Source organism: Gymnoscopelus microlampas (assembly GCF_963454915.1).
Source record: "Gymnoscopelus microlampas genome assembly, chromosome: 9".
In the NCBI taxonomy this organism is placed as follows: domain Eukaryota; kingdom Metazoa; phylum Chordata; class Actinopteri; order Myctophiformes; family Myctophidae; genus Gymnoscopelus; species Gymnoscopelus microlampas.
Window position 1 is genome coordinate 9539461 of NC_139946.1, and position 16437 is coordinate 9555897.

The 16437-nt window shown below is 39.8% G+C and overlaps 1 protein-coding gene across 2 annotated transcripts in view; it reads left to right on the forward strand.

The window, feature by feature from the left end:
* Nucleotides 1-16437, forward strand: part of arhgef18b (rho/rac guanine nucleotide exchange factor (GEF) 18b) — a 65763-nt gene that overhangs the window by 11389 nt on the left and 37937 nt on the right. For both annotated transcript variants that reach the window (XM_084067061.1, XM_084067060.1), the window contains exons 7-9: nucleotides 9-83; nucleotides 822-930; nucleotides 1850-1994. In XM_084067061.1, the coding sequence (XP_083923187.1) occupies nucleotides 9-83; nucleotides 822-930; nucleotides 1850-1994 (329 nt within the window). The remainder of the gene's footprint in view (nucleotides 1-8; nucleotides 84-821; nucleotides 931-1849; nucleotides 1995-16437) is intronic.

The following is a 16437-nucleotide window of genomic DNA, read 5'->3' on the forward strand; positions in this document are numbered from 1 at the left end:
CCACACAGAGCCAAGCAGAGGAACAACAGAACAGAGGGCAAGGGTTCAGGAAGTGTCACTTGGTACGAGTTCCTCTCTAATGAGTGAGTACTACTCTTATTAACATTACACAGTTTAGAGACTACACGTTACTAACCCCACGCACCCATTATACTTGGAGGTGATTCACAGCTCAACAAGCGATATCTGTCTGTTTTTCTTATGATACATGTGGTACTGTCTATTCTAGTTGTGTTTTTATGTGCTACTTCATAGGACTTGGATCTTTTTCATTTTATTTTATTATTAATTTAATCATTGAAGCATACTAGGCAAAACAAATGTCCATGCAAATGGACAATTAACTATAATTTTATCTTGACTGAAACCTGCACCAAAATAAGTCTCACCACACTGCAATGGAATGAATTAATCTTTATTTGTAACACTACTAAAATTACTTCACTGTGAAATTACTTTAATTGCTGGAAGTATTCTATGAGCATTGTCTATGACTTTCTCAGTAATGCAGAAGTGATCACTCTGTAGCGGTCATATGGCTGGCATCACTGCACTGCAACAGCATGAAAGTGGTGATAGGCATATGATGAGCCTTCTCAAAAAACAGATGTGATCTCACATGAGCGGTTATGAGAAGTTCTGAAATGTGAGGCATGGCATGTGATTGGCATGAAGCACCTTTGTTATGACATAAAGGAAGAAAGTCTGGATGATGACTCAAATCATTGTTAGCTGGATCCATGTGATTTGATTATTATTTTTATTTTTTTTGTAAAGCTTATGAGTAGGCCTATGAATGTTCAATCATTATTTTTTGTTAGGAATGAGGAAGAGGAAGATCGCACAGAGAAGATAGAGAAAGGCACAAAGGTGAAGAGAACTCTCAGCTCACTGAGAAACAGGATGACTGGCTCCTTCAATAAAGACAAGGTGAATAGATATTGCACAGATATACACAATTCACTTTAGTATACAAACATATATTGCCCTCTAAAACGCTGCTATTTTCTTAGTGCAATACTGCATGAACCAAGTAAAACTTGTTTTAGTTTTAGCCTTAAATAGATATGCGTTGCACCTTTTGTACCTGTTTGGTACCTCTGTTCTTGTATTTATGTATTATGCTTTATGTTATGTTTTCCTGTGTAATGTAATGTAGTGTACTCCACTGTCCGCCTGTTTTTGTTTTCATGTGTTTTTTTGTGGGGAATGCGGATGTAAATTAGCATTACATTGACACGTATTGTTCATTAATACAGTATGCAGTGTCCCGTCTAAATAAACAAATAAAGTAAGTAAAGTACTATGGACCATTGATGCTCTCTCTGTGTTACTGCACAGTTAATTTAATAATGCATTCTAACCGAAATGCAGCATTCATTATTAAACTATTACAACCAGTTGCATGACCAATTAGATTGTTTAACCACATGAACCCTAGCGTCCCTATTCTGGGCATGTCATATTAGCTGAACATTCTGAAAAAATAGGGGAACATCGGGCAAAACATTCCGATCTACAAACCTGCGTCGTGATGTGTTGTGAGCTTGTAGGTGGGCTATTTTCAGCAAAGAAATTTGGTGTGGAGGGAAAAAGGAGGGAACAAAGTATAGACCCCTGGGAGACCTTGATCAACAAAGTATATAAGGTTTAAGTAGTTTAATCATAGGCTTCTAAGCATTATAATTTCTTAATTCTGCTATAAAAAGAGCTGTTATAATGGCTTTGATGGAAATGGGTTTGACACATGGTGATACATTCTGCAGTGAAAGAGAATGCATAACTTAGCATAAAATGAAGAATACTAACAGTGACATCCCTCTTTGCTTGCTCTCTTTGTCCTTTCCAGGGTAAGAACCAAGGAAAGGAGAAACCTCAAGTGTGTCGCACCCGGAGCCATGGGCATGAGCTGGTGACTGGTTCCTTCTCCAGCTATGCCACCTGTTCGTTGTGCAGCAAGACTTTGCAGGGAAAGCATGGCTTACAGTGCATGAGTGAGTAATTCATTCATGCACACCCACGCTTGCTTTGTTGCTCACATGCTGGTGCAGTTGCTGTGATCACACCCACAAACTCACCCATTTCTACAGAAATTGCAAACTCCTTCACAGTCTCAGTCACTCTCAACATGCGCAAAACACACACACACACACACACGCACGCACGCACGCACGCACGCACGCACGCACGCACGCACGCACGCACACACACACACAATGTTCTTCTGTTCACTAAAGTTCCCTGCCTGTGTGATGCACTGAACCTATACACTACGTTTTCAGTTCCTCTTCATAATACTGTAACTGCTGTATATTATGCATATGCCATTAATCATACAAAACTATATTTAATTTGACTTCAGACATTTCTGTTGCCACTTTCGATAAAGGACATCACTTTCAGTTCCTCAAATAGTATTTGCTTGCAAAGTTACGATGAAGAAAGGTTCTGAAGTATTTCACAGAATAGCACCAGTCTTTATCCACACTGCACTGTCTCGCATCAGTGCTCTGCACATTGTTCACAATGTATCAGTGTCATGACATCTGTAGGCCTTCGTCAGGGAGTCTATTCATTTTGGCAAGTTCTTTATAACCGCCATCTTCTGACAGTTGTTTTGAAAAGAACTCATCACCATAGCAATTTCTTGTCCGAATTTCTCGTTAAGTAAGACCTGCATAAAGAAGCAGTAACATAATGCAATGCATGCACAAGTACAGTAAAGCTGTACAGGATGTTTCAACACCCTTTTACTCATTTTACAGAACTCTCTTCCGTGTGTAGTTCAACTGATACTGACAGCAATACGTAAAGACTTATGAAATAGCCTTGATTGTTTTTTTTTGGGCCATAGTGAGCAGAGTACAGATTCCATGACTTTTACCTGCTGAACATCATGAACTGAGATTGATTGTTTGGCTAGGCAGTAATATTGCATTAAGTGAAGTAAGTCATTGTCTTTGAGATTTGAATGCTCAAAAAGAAATTGACCGTACCCCCCCCCCCCCCCCCTTATTATTATTCAATAATTACGTTATTCGATAATTGAACTGATTTAAATATCATTTATCTTGAAGAGATAAATTATAGACCTAAATTAAAGGACAAATTTCACGGTTTGCAAAAAAGCATGCGTTTTTCTTTATTCATCATCGATTTGTGTATGTAGCTTTGGTGATTGAGTCAGCTTCTCTATCTGATTGTCTGATTTAAATGCTTTCTGAATTCTCATCTTACAGCCAAGCTGTGTCTGGTGATCTCATCTGTATAGGTGTCTGTCTGTCTCTGTCTGTCTGTCTGTCTGTCTGTCTGACAGACAGACAGACAGACAGACAGACAATGACATGTATGGCTTTGTGTAAGCCAAGTAGTTTTCTCAAGGGGAATCCCTTAGCAGAGGCTGGTGACTGTAAACAGAAGCCAGAAGGCATGCTCTCTGCTTTGAGGAATTCTAAATAGTGTCCATTTCAATCCACAGTGTTTCAGACTAGGAGACAAGGAAATAAAGCTATTGTAAATATAATATAATTTATATTTTCTAGCCCTCGCCTGTGTGGTAAACCTATCATAAGAAAGGGGCACATGTTTCCAAACACTTTTATTAAGTCTTATCAAGATGGAAACCAATGCAGAATTTATTCAAACATTTTAATATTGTTTCCTGCCTGCAACATAATTACAGCCTAACTTTCAAAGAAGTCTTTTTTTGTCATGGGATACAAAGGCCATAATATCTCTCATACAGTTGAGTTATAAATCTTACAGTCTGGCGGAGGGAATATAATGGATGACTGTTTTGATCAGTGTGCTTATTAAACAAAGTTCTTCTGGTATATTTCAAAAGGCTCACACATCATCCAGTGTGCTTCAGACTGCAAGCTCCCTTTTAAACATTTACAGTGTGACAGCCAGTGGTGGGAGAAGTACTCACATTTTGTACTTAAGTAAAAGTATCAATAACACAATGTAGAAATACTCTGTTATGTCCGGTCTAATGTCATCTAAATATATTTAAAGTACCAAAAGTAAAAAGTACTTGTTATGGATGTCTACAATTGATTATAAATATCCAATCTAAGATCGGCTATTTTCAAATAGCCAAAGTTTAAATAGGGCTGAAGTGGTATGTTTTGTAATAATAATTACAAGTAAAAGTACAAGTAAAAGTATAGAAAAATGGAAATACTCAGTAAAGCAAAAAATCCACACATTTGTACTTAAGTACAGTACTTGACATGTAGGCCTACTACTAGTTACTTTCCACCAGTGGTGACAGCAGACAGCAAATGCTTGTGTGTGTGTGTGTGTGTGTGTGTGTGTGTGTGTGTGTGTGTGTGTGTGTGTGTGTGTGTGTGTGTGTGTGTGTGTGTGTGTGTGCGTGTGCACGCACGAACGCACAAACGTATTGAGACAGAGACAAAGAATTGTTCATTCATTAACTATATGGCTGCTGTTGGTAAAAGTTACAATAAATCCATAAACTCTGACCCTCTCGTGTAGTGGAGAAAACTAAGTGAGTATGCCTTTAACTTGAACCAAACCCATGGGGGGAATCAGCCTGTGGAATGCGCCGTGCGTTTGTATGCCAGATTGCAGTGTTGCCATGTCGGCTTATTATAAGCGACTTTGGGCTTGTTTTTCTGTAAAGTTGCTTGTAAATATTGGTAGTTGGAGTTGCGGCGGGTTGCGGTTTGTTGGCCTTGTTTCTAACCCCCCCCCCCCCCCCCCCCATACAATATTTGTATGTATTTTTGGAAAATAGCAGATCTACAAGCTCACAACGCGTCGCTATTTTCATATAGTTGCTTCTTTTGGGCTTGTTTTCATAGAACCGGTTGCTTGTTTCTTTCGCAAAATCTGGCAACACTAGCCAGATTGTTCCCACTGGAGAGTAACGTTAACTACAATTTGTGTGGAATTACTTTGTTTTTAGATTGACCTCAGTGAGTTTACACAGTGGTCTTTTATCTGATCTGACAGACCACATCTCCTACAACTACATATGAGTGACTGTGAGAATCCAACGGTAAGCAGAAGCTACTATACTGTATAGTCTATGATCCATCCAGCGGGATCAGGTGGATCTAATAAGATCCGTCCCGTTGTTTAGGATCAATGGACTTCTGGCCGTTAGCTATAGCCTGCCAGCTAAAACACTTCATTTATACACTTCGTCGAGCGACCCCTTCTTTCGATCGACACAAATCTTACGTACTTTTCAACAGGAAAAAGTGTCGATGCTTTTCTTTCCTTTAACTGTTGAAAATATATAATTTAGTCGAAATTAGCCTAATTGCAAACATTATAGTGTTAGTTGATAGGCTACTAACTCCAACACGTTTGTCTCGTAGTCACAGTCAGGTTGTGTTAACGTCGGATCGCAAGTAATAAGTCTAATAATAATGTATCGTATTGTTCTGAGTGATTGTTTTCCATGTAGATTCCATCCAGCAGGATCCTTTAGCGTCAGGAGTAGTTAGCTTGTTAGCAAGGTTGCTAGTCTTAACGGGTAACCCGAAGCCTCGCCCCAAAACACGCTCGCCCCATAATACTGAGGATAATGTCCGAAATAAGTTTAGAGTTAGGCTAGCTCCGACGGAACCTCTCCCTCCGTTGTATAGCTCCGAGATGAGGTTCCTCGTTTGTCTCTGCTGTTTGTTTTCGAAATGGTCGCACATTTTCCACTTAACATGTTTCTTACCCCTTTCTGCACATCGTATCCAAAAAGTAAAGCATTTCCGCCACTCTCTCAGATGTTTTAAGTTCTAGCGCACCATAAAATCTATCCAACGAGTTGAAGAAAGTATTTAATTTGCCTCGGTTTTCATCCGGTTACATGTTTTTAAGACATTGCGCAAGAGTTGCGCCCGTATGAGATAACATTACTGATTCCCCTACTGGTCAAATGTTGAATTGCATCTTCTAATGCAAAATATTATGGAACCGGATGAAAACCGAGGCAAATTAAATACTTTCTTGAACTCGTTGGATAGCTTTTATGGTGCGCTAGAACTTAAAACATCTTGAGAGAGAGGCGGAAATGCTTTACTTTTTGGATACGATGTGCAGAAAGGGGTAAGAAACATGTAAGAAAACAAGTGGAAAATGTGCGACCATTTCGAAAACAAACAGCAGAGACAAACGAGGAACCTCATCTCGGAGCTATACAGCGGAGGGAGAGGTTCCGTAGAGTTAGGCATTCTACTGAGGTTACGTTTAGGAATAAAGTTACTTTTAGGCATAATTTTACTGGGGTTACGTTTAGGAAATAAGGTTAGGTGTAGTAGGGATGATTTTACTGAGGTTACGTTAGGACTATCAGATGGCGACCGTTCCGAGGTTGCCGAATTTGCCCCGGGGCGACTGTATTTTGGGGCGAGTGTTTTGGTATTCGTTTTAACACTGCACCCCGCGTATGTCTCAACAAAACAACTTAACATTAGGCTATGCTAGCAAGTGGTTAGTGGACACTGGACAGTCGATAATAAAGCCAGTAAAAAAGGTTAAATCGCTGCATTTGTCTGTGTTTATGATGAGCAATTTTTGCCCCCATCCGTTTAAATACTTTTTCCTTTTTTAGCCAGCTTGGAACAGATTCATGTCATTTATTGTAACGTTGCTCAACAAGTGACTGGTAGCTACAAGCCATTTCAGAGTTTACATAAAGAAGACCAATCAAGGCAATCCTCCAAAAAAATCCAGAAAGAAACCCTCATTTAAATCCTATAAAATATAATGAAATTGTCAGTGTACTCTATGTTTTGCCTATACTAGTGTTATTCACAGGTGGATTTTGATCTGCCTTTTATAGGAACTATTTGACATTGGCACCCTGGGTATGACTCAACTTTAGTAATACCCAGGCTGCCAATGTCAAATAGTTCCTATAAAAAGACAATTAGTAACTAAACCACATAATCACTGGTCATGTAAAACAGGCTTTCATTGAAATGTTCCTGGAATTCTTGTCATTCCATTGCTGATCAGGTGATCCCATATACCTGTGGTGCAAAGTCACCAGGCAATAGGAATGACCTAGACTATGAGGTGACCATACCAACCATGCCTCTCTCTTCACCTCAGACTGGGTCACATGGTGCCAATTGTCAGTGGTGTAAAGTAACTAAGTACATTTACTCATGTACTGTACTTAAGTACAATTTTGAGGCATTTTTACTTCACTTATTAGTATTTCCAATTTGCAATACTTTTACTTCTACTCCACTACATCTCAAGAGGCAAATATTTTACTTTTCTCCACTACAATTATTTGCAACAACCTTTGGTTACTAGTTACTTTGTAGATTTGGATTATTATTACAAAACATACATTACCCACTTAAGCCATCTATCTATATCTATACCTATACACACATACACACACACACACACACACACACACACACACACACACACACACACACACACACACACACACACACACACACACACACACACACACACACACACACACCCCTTTCGGCCATTTGGAAATAGCCGATCCATACTGTGAGCTTGTATATCCGCTATTTTCAAAAGATTTTTTTTATACTTTTGCAAACATGTGAAATGGGACATTATGCATAATGACTACTTTTACTTTTGTTGATACCAATACTATTGTACTTTTACTTAAGTAAACTTTGAATTCTGGACTTTTACTTGTAACAGAGTATTTCTACATTGCACTATTGATACTTTTACTTAAGTAAAAAATGTGCATACTTTTTCCACCACTGCTAATTGTGCTTGGCAGGTCTGCCAGTGCATAACAGTCCACTCCAGTGACTCGGGGTCTTGCCCGTCTCACCGTGTTAGCACAGCTTCTCCACGCATCACTGCCTTGCCTCCCTCTGGCAGTGGTTCTGGCTGTCCACTTTGGCCTGATTTGGCTTTCTGCCTACCTACTAGTGATGGGTCGTTCATGATCAAGTCGTTCCTAAGAACTAGTTCTTTGCCGTGAACGTGAACGAACCCGTTCACCTCCTGAAACCGTCCGGAACCGGAAGCGCTACTGAACGAGAACGAATCATTTGAACGAATCATTGCCATGAAATGAATGTTTTTTTTCCCACCACTACTACCTACTTCACCACTGACTACTTTGACCTTCATCGTGTGCTTCTTTTAGCGCCTATCTACATCATGATTAGTCAGGGGGTTTGGACGAGCTGCTGGGGACATACGGGCAGTTCCATCAATATACTGTTGGTACATGCAACAGAGTGGCAATGCAGTAGAGATATAAAGTACAGGAAGACTGAGGTTTAGATTATTACATTTCTTTTACAAATTGAGTTGATATGTTCCTGATTCCAAAAACAGTCACTTACTTGAGTTTCATTCAACCCTTTTACAGATTATCATGTTGTGAACCTATGTATAGACCTTCCTTCTGGGAAACATGACAGGTGGAGATGTTTTGGCCTCCACTGTTTAAACTGCTCCCCATTCCCCAGATACTCTTGTTACACTGGTTGATGTCATAGGTTGGCTGGCTGCTTCAGAGTTTGCCTCAAGTGTTGGTGCTTTTGTTCTGTGTTTGTCTGAATTAGGCCTATGTGCGTGCATACTGCGTACACATACACCGGTAGGTTGGGAAGTCTGTGGTTGGCTGCTATGTGAGACAGCAGTGACACCAAAACAGTTGTGACCTGCTTTTCTCTTGTTTGGTCACAGCAGTATAGGTTATAGTTGGTTTGGTTGTTACTTGGTTTTAAATCAAACAGACTTGCCTAATATTTCTTGTTTGTTACGATTGAGTCTCTCTAAATTGCTACGCACAAAAAGATTGTGTTAGTGTACATTGTAGCCAAGTCTAACTGATAAGGTTAGGTGACGTGATACTGTGTGCTGATGTTAAATGGATGAGTTTACATGGCGGCACCTTTAACCAGACTTTGTAGACCTTGGCTGAATGATGCTATGGTAATTGAGAAGTAGACTGCTGTCTGACCTGATGTTAGATCCTCTGTCTCATGCAAACACGGTTACAGTAATTACTATCCACTCCACTGCACAAAGTATTGGTTACTGTATGTAGGCTATTAGAAAAAACTAATTTTATTTAGTCCTTGGCTAGATGTTATACATTTTAATGTAATACCTTTTAAAAAACCACAGTGCCCTAAGAATACATTAACATTAATTTCATGTTTTTTATTAGTGTTGTGTTTCATCATTTACAAGGGACAAGCAGTCTTAATTCAGCAAGAGGCTAAGTATCCTTTTAGAAAAGGTAGCATAACCTTAAAGTTTTTTCACTTGAAGTCTGCACCCTTTGATATCTGGTTGTGTGATTCCAGTAAACGTTGGTGTGGTCAGAAGAGAACACAGGCCCACACATTCCTTCTTTGGGGTAGCACAGTTGGGTGATGGTAACTTGTTTTCACAACCAAGTGTTGGTGTCTTTTTTGTCCATGTACTATGTTTGGGATATAGGCCAGGTCTAATGCACCTCATCTAAACTAGGTCTAAACAGGTTATTATCTCTAACTAATGAAGCTGAACTGTAGTTCTCTCTCAGTCAGAACTGCACGACTCACTCCCCGTTTTCTGCCACAGCCTGAAAACTCTCCTCTTCAGACTCTACCTCACCCACTAGCACTCGTCCTTATATCACTTCTTGTTGATGCTATTCATACTATGCAGATGTATTGGTTACTTGTACAGTGCTAAGAATGTTAGGTAGCATGCTGATGCTGTTTAGACAGTTGCAATGTTTGATGTTTGCCTGGTATCCTAGTTACTTAGTTTGCACTAAATTGTTTTCTTTGCACTCTATTTATTTCCCCTTTTGTTTGTTAACTACGGATTATGCCACTTACTTTGATCTTGGATTTTGTAAATTGCTTGGATAAGAGCATCTGCTAAATGTACAACTTGTAAATTGCAGTCCCTCCTTTGTATTTTACCCATATATATGATTTCCCCTATATGATCCGCAGCAAACATTCTGTTAGGCCTCATGTCCATGCTCCTTTCATTGAGACATTCTGTAGCCGATTTTGTGTACAGTACACAAACTACACATGAATCCTGATCTCTAGCTGTGTGATTACAGTAATGTGGTATGGTCTGCTTCTGTAAAATAACTGTCTGTCTGTCTATCTAGTACTCACTCACTCACACTCTCTCCACACATGCTCATTAGCTAGGGTGTCCTAGTCCTATATTAAAATTGGCCAATGGGAGGGCGGGCGGACCTCAGCCACGTTACTCTGACTCAGACATAACCATAAACAAACCGATACTCCCATATTAGGTAGTACCTCGGCCATGTCACTATGACTCAGACATAACCAGAAACAAACCAGATACGCCCATATACAGGCATATATGGAGATCCAGAGCCACAGATCCGACCACTATGGCCATACATGGTCATGTGCATATATGAACCGACCTAATTCAAATTTGGCGCACGCATTGACAAGGACGTCAGGTAGTGCGGTGCCCGAACTTCTAGTAATTTCTATATTCTTTCATACCTACACCCCCTGACATTCCGCTGGCGTATATAGTGGTATTTGTGTTAAAGCAATAAGAACAAAAACAAAACGTAATAGCTGAGCTGCTTCGTGATCGAAATCATTGTAGCATGTTTGACATAATTGTCTATCCTACAATGTGGTGTGTCTAATGTACAATTAGCCTACTTAGTCTTAGTCTTGCTGAGTTTAAGTGACCTACTTCCACGCATTCAGCATACCTCACTTTTGCTTGTGAACCCGATGACACTTGTTGCTGCATGGATTGGAAACACTGACATCAGTGGGCTATACGGAGATGATGGATGGTTTTCGCAGACTGATAGTTGAATAAAATCATGTGGCTAATATATATATTATGTATTATTATTATTATTATGTATATAATAATATTCTATATTATTTATGTGTGCACTATAGACAGACAGTTATTTTACAGAGGCAGACCACATTACTGAAATCACACAGCTAGAGATCAGGATTTATGTGTAGTTTGTGTACAGAATGACTCAATGAAAGGAGCATGGACATAAGGCCTAACAGAATGTTTGCTGCAGATCATATGGGGAAAATCATATATAGGGGTAAAATACAAAGGAGGGACTACAATTAATAATATAAACTGCTTTTGAAGTCATCTCAAGATAAAGTTGTCTGGCAATATTTTAATAATTCCGACCATATCATATAAGTTTAATAGAAAGAGGAGAGTCTGTATTTTTGATGGTATTGAAAATCATACCTATGGGATTTCTAAATACCCTGGTTTAACAGATTACCTTGATACTGCCCAAGGCTTACTGTACTGCTGTATATGTATATTTCTTTTCAAGTTGCACCAGAAATGTACTTCATTAGTTATGAGTGTTCAGGTTTGTGTTTTCCCACTTAGTGTAACAGAAAAAGAGAGGCACAGTAGTCATTCTGCTGGTCTCAAGAACAGTTAGGCCTTGTTTTCATGCCCAATTCATTCATACGTCATAGAGTTCAAGTGTACACGGTCTGCCACAGGTCCGCATCCTGTGTGGCAGACTAGCTACAATATAGCAGGTGTTGGGTGTGGTGTTGTGCTGTAGTGGCTGATGATTAACTAACCAACATAAACCGCCTGTGACCTTGAATTTATCAAGCAGGAATAGTGTGAGGGCGTGCCTAGTATCACCCACAAACTCAACCTGACCGCCTTCATAGTTCACTGTCATCTTGGTGCAAGTAAAAAAGAAAAAAAAACGGACTGTAAACCTGTCAGCCCTGACTCGTCTGCAACAGCTTTAGATCCACTTGCTTATCACTCACGTTGCCACTGCCAAACATCATAACCACAGTGAATGAGGGTTGAGAAATGTTCTTACCATTAGTCTACAGTGCTTCGCGTCTCTCACACCCATATGGGTGTATGAAATCGGTGTTGTTCATAATTTTATGGGTATGAATCAAAAACCACACATCCTATATAATAATAATAATAATACATGGTTTCTGTTGTGTCTGACATCAGTGCATGTTGAAAATCTCCATGTATGTGCATTTGACATGCTTTCTGTTGTGTTTGATCTAAGTGCATGTTGATCTCCATACTGCATATGTACATTTGATGCCACATCAAAGCTCCTATAGTATACTATATGCGCATTTAACAGGGATTATATGAGCATTTGACTACTATGTGCATTTGACAGGGGCTATGAGCATTTGACTCCTTATATGTGGGGTGGCAGTGGCTCAGGGGTAGAGTGGCCGGATGGCAACCGTGAGGTTCCCAGTTCGATCCTGGGCTCCCCCAGAGTTAGTGTCGAAGTGTCCTTGAGCAAGACACTGAACCCCTATGTGCCCCCGATTAGCAGGTTGGTGCCTTGCATGGTTTCCTCCGCCATCGGTGTGTGAATGGGTGAATGTAATGCACAATCTATGTAAAATATATAAATGCACCATTTATATGTGCATTTGACAGGGGCTATCTGAGCATTTGACTCCCTATATGTGCATTTGACGTTTGACAGCGGGATTTCACGTTCAGACTGGGACCTTGCAGATGCGCTGACTGTAAAACTAAATGGTGATTCTTCTCCGGGAGATTTCTGTTTTGTCAACTGAGGGAGATAAATGCATCCCCTTTGAATAAAATGTGTCTTAGATGTGGGGTGCATGGCTAACGTCACTGGAATGTTAGGATAACAGACCTAGACAGATTTCAGAATAGGGTTTGTGTAGGCCTAGACTAGTAGACTTGACCTGAGATTGTGCCGAAATATAATATAACACAGACTAAAGTGTAGTATTCTGGCTGGGCTGTGCTCACCCTAAGTTGTAGTTGAATTTAATCGTAAAATATCTTGGTAGTGCTTAGATTACTCGTATGTTATGGGGAAGGTGTAGAAGACCCAATTGGCTAAAAGGAGGCTGCAGGTACAGAAAATCAGTTGGACGTAAGCTGGAACACAGGTAACATCCCTGAAGGAGAGCTGCCAGGGCCCGTTGTGGAAGGGTATAGCCTGCTATAGTTCTTAACCGCTTGGGTTTAGGGATGTTAACAATTAACAACAATTTTTGATTAACTACCGTTAAGAAATTATCCGATTAAATCTAACAATTAATTGTTAATTGTTTGTAACATTTTTTTAAATGTTCAGAACCCAAGATATGATGATTTGAAGATGTTCTGCTCCATTCACTTCTTGTTTAACTTCTTACTGAAAAAGGCTGTATCTCGGCTCCTAAGCACTTTTTTTTACAATGTATTTGTGACCTTGGCACAGGGGTGATAAAGCCAGAAATAAGTTTGGCACTGAATGAGTTAATGAATATAATATGCCTTTTGTATTCTGTATATCAGCAAAATGTAGATTTTTATGTTAGACCTTATTGAGGGAAATTAAGATTCTCAGATAAAAAAAAAAAGCCGCTTATCAGTTAACAGGTTAATCGGTCGATAAGGTTATCAATTATCAATTAATGAATTGATCGATAATTTGCATCCCTACTTGGGTTGTTTTGTTTCCGTAGTTTTTGCCTTAAGTGATTATTTTTATTCTCATTTTTTGCAAGTCTTAATTTTTGTAATGTTGTTTTTGTGTGCCTTGGCTAGCACTGTGCATACTTTCTCCTTTTGGGAGAAAAATCAATACACCTAAAAACGTATTCTTGGATTCTTGTTCTGTTTGGAGCCTTGACCATCCGGCCAACTGTTGGACCTTGAAAATGAATAACACATCCTTGTTGAAAATTACTGATTATTACGGCGTGACACCTCACACCTGGGGGTAAGCCGTCTAAAAATAGTCTATTAGTATCTATTAGTGCCAGAATTATTGTGCACACTGCCAGTAGGCCACAGAAGTAAATCCCCTAATATATATCACATGTCAGGGTTTTGATAATACAGCATACATACTGTTTGCCTGTAATTGGCTTCCAAAATTACTGGGAGGGGCTTATTTCTTACTTAAAAACCACCATCATGAATGTAACATCCAATCAACACTAAATTTGAATCGCACATTGAGGTGCCTCTTTATAGTGTACCTCCAAAAGCACTTTTATTTATGCCCATAAGGTGTATCACAAATGCCCAACATTTACATTGTATGTCATGAAAATGCTATTTCAGCCCGCAGCTTCCTTGGTTCCTGACGGCTGCAACCACGACTTAAACAGTCCTGATTAGACAACCCAGCCTGGCAGAGAGACTGTATGTGCTCGATGGAGCTCACCTTTATAGTTGGTGGTTCTGTTTACATCATGCAAGGTCCCATCTGATTTGATCATTCAATTTGTATACAGAGTGGACTGCTTGATGACATTCTTGATACTGACTCATTTGTGATATACAGTATGTATATCACACGGACACGTGCCCTTTTCACCGTGACAAATAACACATACTATGTGTTGTTATCACTGTGAAAAGGGCGTGTGATATACATACACTAGACATTTGTTGCTATTCTTTCCATCCATTTCGCCTAACATAGGCAAAATAGATGGAAAGAATAGCAACAAATGGGAAGAGAAGTAGATGGATTACTTTCAGATGGATTTCCTTCAAGTAGTTGGCCTACATGTCATGTCAATATCAATACATATCAATATAGTGGTAATCTCCCTTATATTGACTTGAAACTAGGGTTTCCAACTACCTGAAATTCAAATAAGGGACACCCGGCCGGGAGTCCCTATAGGGGACGCCCAGAAAAAGATAAAATCTCACTGTACTATATGAACAGTTTTTGTATATTATATTAACCCCAGCATCCATGTTCCAGGGAGGAACAGCCAAAAGCTGCAACCCTACTTGAAACTTAAGTTTGAAACATAGAATTGCAAGCAGGAGGAAACGGCAAGGTTTTTGAGTAGGCAGCTGTACAGTATGTAGAAGCTGCTAGTATCAGACATGTTTGCATTGTATTGTTCATGGGAGCTGCACCTTTTGTGAGCAGGCCGTGTAACCTGTAGAGTTATACAATTACCACAGCCATGTGATCTGCTTTATGTATGGTCACACACACACACACACACACACACACACACACACACACACACACACACACACACACACACACACACACACACACACACACACACACACACACACACACACACACACACACACACACACACACACACACAGAGAAACATGGAGTTGCTAGGAGATGTGCAAATTAATGTGTTTAAAGACAGACTGACCGACAAACCAACAACTCGAGCACACTTTCTTCCCAAAGCACAAATTATTGACCCACTATACCCTAGGGGGTACCTAGTATATGTCTCTCTAATGGCTGTATTAGACAGATGTGTTTTCAACATGCCAACCCCTACCTCACTACAGATTAGTGTGTGTGTTGGCCTTGTGTTTTTTTCTGGGTTTATCTGGTAGGGTTTGGCTCAGACTTCGCATAGTGAGAAGAGAACACAATTTGTATGATGAGCCAAGGGAGAGCGATAGCCCTTAGAGTCAGGAGCATTAAGGAGGGATAACCGGTTGCTATGGATCCCTTAATTGTTTGCCAGACAGAACGTGGCCTTTGACGTAAGACCAGAACTGTGGTCAGAAACAGCGAGGATTAGCTAGTCTAACAGAAAATATGAAATAAATAATTTTACTATTACATTTTTTTCACGTTCATACTTTATTTAACAGTTGCCAAATATAGGCATATCAGGGCTAGTCTGTCTCCCCTATCAGCTGTTTTTGCTGGTCCCATTGTTTTTATATTTGAAAGCACACAATATATATTGCTTTTTTGATATGTGTGAGAGTAGACAAATTAGACATTGGTTATCCACCCAAGGCTGAATGGATTGGGTTTTTCTATTGTTTGGTCTAGAGAGGCTAGCTGATAGTAAACCACCTTGTACTTGCCAAATACTGTTAGACCAAAATAACTTATTACAGCAACTTATTTTCTGCTACATTAGTATCACAACTTATTCTCTACATCATTAGCCTGACTGTCATTTAGGTAACAAATAGAAAAAGACCGAATCACAAGCAAGGTGTCTCCTGGCATGTTCAGGTTTTCTATCAGTGGTTTAGGTGTAATTATCGAATGGCCAGACAGACCTCCATCTCATCAAGCTTCAGCCTCCAGCACCCCACTGTGTGTTCTCAATTTTCTAACCCAACTTTTGTATCTGACCCGGTCAGGCTGACCGTCTCCAAATCTCTGTTAGATCATTTCTGCTTTATTTCCTTGATAGTGAAAGTGATAGAGCGACAAGAAAGGCAGGAGAAAGAGGGCATAATTCAAGCAAAGAGCCGTGGGTCAGATTCAAACCCAGGCCAGGAGAGACTATATTCTTATTTATGTGATATTAGCTCTCGCCGGGTGAACCACAGACATCCGTGAGTTTGACGAGACCGAGGTCTTTATGTGCGATTATGTTGTATTGAATTGTTCCTCCCCATTTTGAACGATGCAGCACTAAGTGTTTTCCTACTTGGATA